We start from the raw sequence: 10,553 nt of genomic DNA, 5'->3' as shown, positions 1-10,553 counted from the left end.
TCTCTGAAGTGACAATTTCACAGAATTCCCAGTAGTTACTTTGGACCCTTTTTTCTTATGACAGACAACTATCACTTCAAAATCAAATTTGTACACTTCTACCTTTTTCAACTACAAGGAAATGTTAACAAGTTTATGTGCTCAGGTATATTTTTTTTTTTGCTTTTTTGTTATTTTTAAGGTAACTCATATAAATAAAGCACACATCTCTACACAAAATGCCCAAAGACCTGTCACTTTGCTAACAGCATTAGGAAGAGGTAAGAAAGCTTACAAAGAAGTATTAGCCATGGGGGATCCCAGAAGTATCAGCCTCCTCTTGGAGAGGCCACCTTCTCATCCCACACATCCTTTTTTTAATTATATTTATTGTAATTTACTAGTAATGTTTCCTAGTACAGGCAATCCTTCATAGTGTACAAGGGGTGACGAGCAGTTCTAGACCCAGCATGAAGACCATCCCACTGTACTTCACAACAACTGTATGCTGGAAACAGCAATTTGCAGATAGAGAAGAGTGCTTGCTGGCTCAGAATACAAAGTCAAGAACCAAAAATGAGACTATTGCATGCTGTGGACCTCAATAAGTTACTGAACTTCTGCATTTAGGTCAATTGTCTTATTATAGGATATCATTGTAGATGGGATACTAAAAATTACAATGTTAACGTTTGTGCAATACTCCAGAATGAGTTTTAGTTACTTTTTTTCATCCCCAGTTTAAAGAGAGAACTGTGGAATCATTGGCAATATTTTAAACAGGAATGTCACACAGAATTCCAGAGTAAGAGCTAGAGAACTCTCAGCTGATTTTCCAAATTTTTCACCCAAATGAAAAAAATAAGTACTACAAAAGCCTCCAGGAAAAATATGATAAGAGGAAAAGTGATTTCAGCCATCCAGAGCTGTCAGAGCCGCCAGGTACAACAAGCACAATGCTATCTCCAGAAGAAACAAGGCACCATTGGTACTTCCCAGAGAAACAACACCTCTCACTTTCATTCTTTCAGCTTTCCAAACATATTAAGAGGGATTATAAAATATGACAATGCGTAAAGAAAAGATGAAAGGGCAAAGGCATACAGCCTCCATCAAACCAGAGCATACAGAAACAAAAATGCAAAACGACTTCCACAGTGCAAGGTTTTAGGGAAAAGCTGAGAGATGCGGTGAGCATCTCACAGGGCTGAGGAGCCAGATAACAGGCATAGGAAAACTGGAACACCATCTCTGATAAAAGATGTCATTCACAATGAATAGTTAAAAAAATAATAAAACCAAACCTTTCCTACCAGCTGTGACAAGCAGGGTTGTGTTGTTGTTAATACATCCACATGTTACTACTCACAGACATAGAATGTGATCCTCATAATGAACAGGCAGTAGCTCTCAAGAGAACACTCACACAGTGGGGGATTGACAGTTCAAAGGCAACACAAAGTTAGAAGACACAAAGTACAAAGACAAAAAGATATTAATCCCTCAGAAAAGCAACTGGGGAGAATCCATTGCTCAAAACACATTTTACAGGAGTGGAAGACCTATCAAGAGGCCAAAAGCCTCTCTGCAGCATAGGGCTCTCTAAAGATCTCTAGTGACAGGACAAGGGGGAACAATTTTAAACTACCAAAGGGGACATTTAGGTTAGATGTTAGGTGGAAATTATTTACTTGGAGGGTGGTGAGGCACTGGCACAGCTGCCCAGAGAAGCTGTGGATGTCCCATCCCTGTAGGTACTCAAGGCCAGGTTGGATGGGGCCCTGGGCAGCCTGAGCTGGTGGGCGGCAACCCCCATGGCAGGGGGATTGGAACTATATGGTCTTTAAAGCCTCTTCCAATCCAAGCCATTCTACGATTCTAAGAGATCTAAGAGATGAAAAGTTGGTCAACTGTGATGCATGTCTGACATCCATCTGTACATCCTATGTGCTTTCAGTACCCGTGACTGACACCAAGAGGTTTCAACTAACCAACCCCAGTAGGTTTGAATTTATCAGACTAGGCAGACATGATTTCTACACATTTACTGGAAAACTTGTGGCTAGGGAAAGTAGAGGAAAGCAAGGCAGGAAAAAAGCGTGTGCTCCACAGCAGCCACAGCATTCACTGACTCACATGGCCGAGGAGGGACCTGTGCACTAGGTGACAAGAAAAGTGACACGGTCTGGAGCACTATGTCCAAGAAGAGACAGGAAGGCACATAGAGCCCATCTTCATTTGTTATCTGGGGAATCACTCTTTTCCTCTCTTCTATAGATAAAGTCTACTTTCATCACTTATCAGGGACCAAGGAACCTACAACTTCATTTTTTTCTTTTATTCTCCTCTAAGGGAACAAACTACTACACAGCTATTTGTAAAAAGTGAAGATACACTTGCTTTATCATGCTGCATAAGAAACAACAACACTTACACATTATCCCAGTTTACTTTAGTATAAGTGGTTTACAGTTACTTTAACTTAAAAGAAAATCATGGAGTATATTATAGCATTTAGTAATGAAATAGGCAACTAAATACTAAGACAAGTGGGAAATGCTGATCAACATGAATAGCCTTTCAGTTCTGGCACGAGAATGTTGGTATGCACAGTGTGTTTTCGTAAGGAAACAAGTGCCCTTTTGTTGGACACACTGCAAACCATAGGGTACTCAAGGGATTAATTCAACTAGCACATAAACCTTTTTGTACAGAGATCAAAACTGTAATCTACTTCCCTCAGCTTCCTTTGTGGTAAAGTAATTAATTAGTCCCTTTAGATCATTCAGTTCATGATGAGAAACACTGGACACCAAAGAGTTAAAGCAAATACTATCATCAAGTCACCCTCCACGTCTTTCTCCTGCTCTAATACATTAAATGGTATATTATCGATTTTCTCTACTCAGTTATGGAGCCTTCCTATCATACATACACTGGTTGTCAAAGTAGAACGCACGTAAGAAAAACTGGTTATTTTAGGAATAAATCTTTTTGGTACAAATTACTGCCCTTCCACTGACCTGTTACATCTCTTCTGCGTACTGCCATGCCTCATCAAGGACTAAGTGGAATTTAACATCTAGGTCATCATGCCTGTAAGTGCAAATTAGATTATAAAACATAAATGAATAACTTAAGTGGAACAAAAAACAACCACCACCACCTGAGGAGATATTTGCTGTGCAGAAACTGAAAACAACTCCCAGTCTTTCACAAAGCCTCAAAGTTACCCACAGATAGGAGATGGAGAAGAAAAAATAAAAACTGCTCAGAAGATTGAAGACCTCAAAGTTAACCTCCGAAGCTGGAAAGATTCCCAAAACACTGATTACAAACCAAACAGGAGAACAACTCTATATACACAGCCTGACCGGAGACGGCCAGCTCGCGCTCAGACAAGATCCCGCTGTCAGATCACTATCTTCAATACAGCTAACAAAAGAACCTGCTTCCTTCGGTTTGAGCAGGATTTTGCTATAACATCAAATGAAAGAAATAAAGACTACAACAGATTAATAAAGCAAAAGTCACTCTGCTTATCTGGTTTTAGATCTGAAACAAAACCAGCGCAAAATACACTCCTCACTGGAATAAGGAGAAAGCAGCAGGTAACTTTGTTCTTAGGCCTCACATTTTTGATCACACGCACATACACTTGGAAAAATCAATGTGTGGATATAAATATGCTTTTCAAATCATCAGCTTGAAGCAACTGTGATCAAACGTAGATGGATACAGCTAGAAAAAAAAAAAACAACAAAAAACAGCCCTGTACCTAATGCTGATGCAAAATGGAACGTGCCCTTCAAGGACACAGGGCCTGCAGCCTGAACAGCCAAGCGGCGCATTGCTCAGTCACACAGCCTGCTTTCATGCAAAGCCAGGTGTTCAACAGATGCAACTCCATGTTGAACTGCGAATTTCCCTTCTCCTTGATGGCAGAGAAGGTCTAGATTAAGTCCAAGACCATTTTAGTCTCGTCCATACTTCATCTAATGCTAGGTCTCAGTCGTTCAGTGCTGTTTCCATGTCCCTAAAACAAGTGAACAAACCAAGCTAATCATCTGAACAGCTGGTGTACACTGAAAACTTATTAATATCACCAATAAAAAATATTAAACTAGGTACTTCCAAAGTCTTTTCACGCTCAAGAGTTGTTTGGCATTTTAAACTGGTTTCTCAAAAACTATATAAAGAACATTCTAGTACTCTAAATCGCTCTCTAGCATTACAAAAGCATCTGCATTATAACAATAACCCAGTTCAGATGCCGCTGTGACTGAACAGTGACAGTGACTGCCACTCTGGCAGCCTCCTCTGCCACTCTGCAGCAAAATGGAAAATAATTTGTTCACAAAGAAAAGGAAAGCTTAAAAATGAATTATGTTAAAGAATGTGCTTTCCTCTTTGAACCTTATACTTTCATCTTACAATTCACCAGACCATGTGCAGAAGAGCTTGCTGTACCCTGCTGCCTTTGAGAAGTCCAGGTGACTATCTCACATACAGCCAACAGCCCATCCAATGTTTTCAAAATTGCTTTCATATTCTAGGTCCCCATCTTCTGCAATTAACTATTATTCTCCAGATTGACCGGATGATGAAAAACAGTTTTCCTATTTTTTTCACCGTTTAAAATATTATTAAGGCTGAATAGATCAAAACAAAGATGATGTTTTTTCCATCAGCATTCACAGCTGTCAAAAACTTGTTTAGCATTTTGACAAACTGTTTCATTCAACCATTTCTTCTTCAGTTATTGCTTTGCATTCTTTTACACTTTAAAATAGAATATCTAAATTATTTCCATATTTTTACTGTCAATCGATACAAACGGCAAGAGTTACTGGAGAAGGTTAATTTCCAAATGTAAGTACTTACACAAAAACACTTTTGTAGTTCTGCGTTTTATTGGCATCACAAAAAGAAATATCAGAGCAGCAGATCTGCGTTCTCTCATCACTAAAGGAGGTTATTTTATTAATTGCTCACATTACTGTACCTGCCTGTAATAAGAAGTCATTATAATATGTCTTACTCAGATTTTGCCTCACATAATATTTTTGGAAGAATGTTACTTAACACCTTAAAAATAATTTTAAGAACTAAGTTCATTAAGAATATGCTTTTGCCCAATTTGTAATATTTAAAGTATGCTCCAAGAACTGGAAACAACTATATTAATAGGGAAATACTATCAATGTCAATGCTGAAAATATGGTCAGATAATCAATTTGACTTGTATTGCTGCAATAGTGTAAATATTCCAATGAAGTTTTTGATTCTAATGATGTTTCTGATTGAAAATTCTCCGATCTAATGACTTACCCACACCAGAAAATGATGATAGTTCAAAAGACAGTATCTGACTTATGATTTTTTTATGGAGTCACGCATGGCATTTGAAGTTAAATTACACATCCCCCAGAAAAAAAAAAACCTCTTGCATGAGTAATGGTAATATTTTCGTAGAAAAGCTTCTGCAAAACAGGTTGAACACTTTATTTTTGGTTACGGTGTTCAACAGCAAACACACCACTTCCTTTTGAGATGCTGCTTTCATCTCCACATGCAGTGCTACATTCGCAGTCTAGCCTGGCCCCTCACAATGAGCTAGAAGAATCATAGCATTGCTCAAGTTGGAAAAGACCTTCAAGATCATCAAGTCCAACCTCAACTTAACCATACTACCCTAACTCTAACAACCCTCCACTAAATCATTCCCTGGTGACGTCAGGACTGAAAACTGCTCTACCTGGCAAGGGATTCATCTAAATGCTAATAACTGTACACATCTTATGGATGCTTTTATGCAATCAGACAAAAAGTTTCTACAAAAGCGAAGGAAGAAATCAAAGCTTTATTTCAGTAGAAAAGAATTAAGCACATGAAAAACATTAATTCTTTCTCAAAAAGTACTATGTACTAGTTCATTCATATACTAATGGCATGCAATCTCCACTCTGCTAGGAAAGTACACTTCTATTAACTTTGCAAAAGCATATCACAGAATGGTAGAATGGTCGGAACCATCCAGTTCCAACCTCTGTAACGTGGGCAGGGCTGCCACCCACTGGACCAGGCTGTCCAGGGCTCCATCTAACCCAGCCCTGAGCAACTCCAGGGATGCAGCACCCACAGCTTATCTGAGCAGTCTCTGCCAGTGCCTCATCACACTTTGAGTAAGAAGTTCCACTTAAAATTTAACCTAAATCTCCCCTCTTTTAGTTTAAAACCATTCCTATCTTATCACTATATGCCTGTGTAAATAGTCAGTCTACCTCTACAATGATATAGCAAAGAGATTAGGGATGATGGATCTCCAGAAACAATTTTGAGAAGAATGGGATTTTGGATCAGACAAAGGGAATAATTCTGTATGGTGCCTGCAGGGATGCAGACAGACAGGGCTGAGGACAAACAGAGGCTGTCTAAGCCAGTAAAGCAGAACTGGCTCCAAAAAAGATACAAGTGTTAGAAGTGACAAATGGGCAAGAGGAAGGGGATGTACTGAGAAAAACCTTGAAAGCAAGGCTAGAAATCTGAATGTAAATGTCCTGAAACAAAGGGAAGCCAGCTGAAGAAACTGAACCAGAAAGATAAGGACAACTTAAGCTTTATGTCATAAACAACAACAACAGTAATATCAGCAAAAAGACACCTCAAGACACCATCAGCTCTCTTCAGGGCTCCATGAAGGCTGAGAAAGAAAAAGGATCCGCTCAAGAAGCTGCTGCAGGATGCATGTGTCGAAAAAAAACAGGAAAGGCAAGTCAAGGAAAGCTTCAGGAGAGTTTTTGTTGTCAGTCCTCCCAGTCTGCTGTTCAGGAACGACAACAGAATACAGGTGATGGATGTTAGCCAGGAAAATGTCACAAAATGTCACAAGAACTACTTTGATGAAAAAATAGGCTAGAACAGAGGAGTATGTATAAAGAAATTGTAAAAGTACCGCATGCAAAGCCTGAGACACATTTAAATGCTTAGAAAGTGAAGGAAAGACATTAGCTGGATTAGCATTTACTACTTCTTTTTAATTAAAAAATAATCTTATTCAGTGCATTAGTAGAGCATACAAAATGCTGTGCAGCTCCCACCCATTCCTTCAGGGTCTGTCTGAGTTCGGCTCAGCTGAAGATGAAAGCTAGTCCCAAAATTTTACCAGAGATTTAAACATCTTAATTAAAATAGATAACTAAAAATCTGTATACCCAACTTTAAACACGTTCAGTGTGCAAGTCTAAACAAAACTCAGCATTAAACATGTTTTTGCACATATTCCCTGTGAATATAACCAAAAATATCATCAGAGGGGAACAGGTCAAGCAAGACGAGGGATCCGGAGCATTTTACATGGAAGACAAATTGCAAAATATAATACAATTCAGCTGGATACTCATCAGCTGCCCTAATATATAGGCAGATTCCAAAGCTGAGCACCATTTTACGTAAGAGTTGCATGAAATATTGACACATCATTGACATCTCTGAGGCCTGATTAGATTACAGCAGACTTTAATCAAGGAGAATACAGCAGGACTGCCAAAACACTGCCCTGCCGAAGTCAAAACCAAACATTTTTCCCATTCCAAAAATATAACTCCAGTTTGAAACATAATGAGTATATTACAAACTGAATGCAGGTTTGGCAAGCATAACTGTATGCTTCAAGCATATTTTGAGAGAGAAACACAAGAAGACATTAATTTCATTTTACACACTTGCACTATTCACACGTATTAAGTTGCCTTCATGCATTAACTGTAACTCTAGCCAATAAAGAATCTTCATTGCATAAATGTAAAATATTTATGCTTTGAAGAGTAAACTAAAATTAACCTTTATGATTCAGCCTAAAACTGTCTGATCTAAAAAAAATAATAATATACAACAATTGTGCACACGTACACAAATGGTTTCAGAATTTACTTGTCTTTCTTATCTCAGGAAACAGCTTACTATTTCAAATAAGTGTTAACAATTCAATATACTTCAATGTATGCAGAAACTTTTGCTAAAAAGTGGCTAGAGGCTGTCAGTTCCCTCCCACTGCCATTCTCATGCTCTGAAATTTGTTTTTCTTCTGCCTGGGAAAAAAAATAAATAAAAAAATCAAACCACTCTCCACAAAAACAGAACCATCACAATTCTGGGTTTAAGCAAGTGAGATCATGAACCTCTGCAAATCTAAACGTCTGCTTGTGTAAGCCCAGATCAGCCTTCCATATCTAAATAGGATGATTAAAATTTCTGTAGAGCCACAAAGGTTTTTTTCTTTTTTAATTCCAGCAGCCTAATTCTTTGTTGCTGTCTGCTCCTGAATGTCCTAATTACTAGGTTCTACAGCAAGAACTCCCTCACTCTTTCCCAGCTTTGAAAAACTACATACAGTGGCATAAATCAAACACGATGATGACAGTGAATCTTCCAATTTAGCAACTGGTGTATCAGGAAAGAACCTACAGGAAATGAAATCTAACAGCAAATTTCTGTCCAAAATCCAATGATGGGCTTTTTTAATCTACTAAAGATCATCTCAATCAATTATTTAGAGCTTAGCCCTCAAGACAGAAAATGAGGGAGCTCTGGGTTCCTTTCTTCTTGAAAAGAGCATTCTTCATCTACAGTTCAGACGTTCTGCCCATGACAACTCCAACACAGCAGAGGCAAACTGAGTTTCTCCTGCACAGCTACCATAGCAGAACCACATCTCCTCCACTCCATGGCCCTCCTGCAGCTCAGGGGACAGCCACATAACACAGCTCACTGCTGAACCCCCCTGCACATCGCTATACTCCACTCCCTCATGGCCCTACTATTAAGAGCAAATGCAGGTTCTGACGAAATGTCAAAAATCACAAAGGCTAAAAGTGAAGCCCTTGAGCCTTATCAGATCTAACAAGCTGAACAAGTGCAGTACGTTACCTCCCACTTTCTCCTTGAGGCCCACCTGAATCACATCTCAGAAACACTTGTAGCTATACCTGATCTAGGTGCTACCTTTGATGGATCGCAAGACACATTAATCAGACGATCATAGTTCTCCATATATCTATCATTCCTTAAAGCTTAAATAAAATCTAAAATTACTATTTTAAAAACAGGTTTTCCCAAATTTAAAAATCAAGAAGACTTGACGCAGACCAAACAACATTAACTGTTTCCACAGCAGTTTTTTACATTAGAGCCCCGCTAACTTTCCAAAACCATTTGTCTTCAAGAATATTTCATCTAGGGTTTTTGAATGATTTATTCTTCCCCTGCCATCTCCTTCACCAAAAAGTATATTTTATCCTAGTGCCACTGGTAACAGATATTCTGGGAGTAGGAATGGAATTTTATTAAAATTGATGAAAATGGCAAACTATCTGTACCAGAAATTGTTGTCAATACCATTTCAACTTGAGATCCCCTACTAAGGAAACATAAGTCTATGGTGGTGAAGACAAAGAAGGGGACAAAAACCAACCAAACACACACACACAAAACAAAAAACAAACAAAGAACCAACACATCAGGTCTCTGTTGCTAAAGTTGAGGAAAGAATAATGTGAGAATTGTAAGGATGAAAGACCAAAGAACCACCTTCTGATCTGGGGAACGCTAGGGTCAGGAGCATCAAAGGGGTCTGGGAGTTCTTGTGTGTAGAGAAGAGCAGGGAACGGTCCCTGCAAAGCATGTGGCGACTCTTCAAAATAAGTATCTGTTCCTCCTCTTACAGAAGATGCCATTTATCCACAGGCATTTTCATATCTGGAGACAGGGTTCTTGTAGTCACAGGGCACAAGAATAGCAAAGGTGAAGCTGCACTGGAAATAAGAGCAGTGATTTTGGCTCTTGGAAGAGGGAGGGAATATCTGCTGTGACTAGGGGAGGCTGCTCATCAGCAGCAGCCACATGTTGACACCCATCACAGCTACCAACCTGAAACTCAAGCAGAGATAGGCTGTCCAGATACATGCCAGCTCTTCCAGTAAGACAGGTAGGAGGCACAGGGCAGATAGTGGGGTGAACGTTTGTACCCAACCTCAAATACAAATCCCACCAGCCCGCAGCTGCCTGCTTGGGCTATGCCTAATCCCAGCTTGGTGGCAACGGAAGATCAGATCTGCAAGAAAGCTGCTGAGCTGGGCTGATGCCGAATCGCTATCAAGTTCTTAAAGCAGTCAGCAAACATTCTTGTAGTTGTTTTGCCCGGTGCTCGACCGATGCCCTTCCTTTCCAATTGTGTTTGTTTGATGACAGCTCATTGGGAAGGTCGCTGCTGGAGCGCAACTTACCATTTAACAGTGGGAGCCTTCAATAAGATTGCAGCTATCTACAGATAACGAACCGCTACGACCAAAAACTCCAGCAGAAGCCACCCTGTCAGAACTTAGCACCGCACACAAACGCACGGCCATCCGCAGGCTGCTCGCCCAAGGATGGCCGCGTAATTCATCGCGCCGGGCGCTGCGCTGCCCAGGGCCGGGGCAGAGGCACGGGAAGGAAGGGAGAGCCGGGCAGGAAGGAGAGAAGAGAGATGGTGAAGGAGGACCCCAACCCGCTGACAGCCGCACGCACGGCACCGG

General features: G+C 40.0%; 1 protein-coding gene across 1 annotated transcript in view; it reads right to left on the bottom strand.

Annotated features, from left to right (window-relative positions):
- Window positions 1-10,423, bottom strand: part of TDRP (testis development related protein) — a 27,196-nt gene extending 16,773 nt beyond the window's left edge. The window contains exon 1 of the mRNA XM_010707893.2: window positions 10,376-10,423. Coding sequence (XP_010706195.2) covers window positions 10,376-10,423 — 48 coding nt within the window. The remainder of the gene's footprint in view (window positions 1-10,375) is intronic.
- Window positions 10,424-10,553: the final 130 nt, after the last annotated feature.

Source organism: Meleagris gallopavo, chromosome 2 (assembly GCF_000146605.3).
Source record: "Meleagris gallopavo isolate NT-WF06-2002-E0010 breed Aviagen turkey brand Nicholas breeding stock chromosome 2, Turkey_5.1, whole genome shotgun sequence".
NCBI lineage: Eukaryota > Metazoa > Chordata > Aves > Galliformes > Phasianidae > Meleagris > Meleagris gallopavo.
The sequence above is the reverse complement of the archived record's forward strand: the minus strand, read 5'-3'. Positions and strand labels throughout refer to the sequence as shown.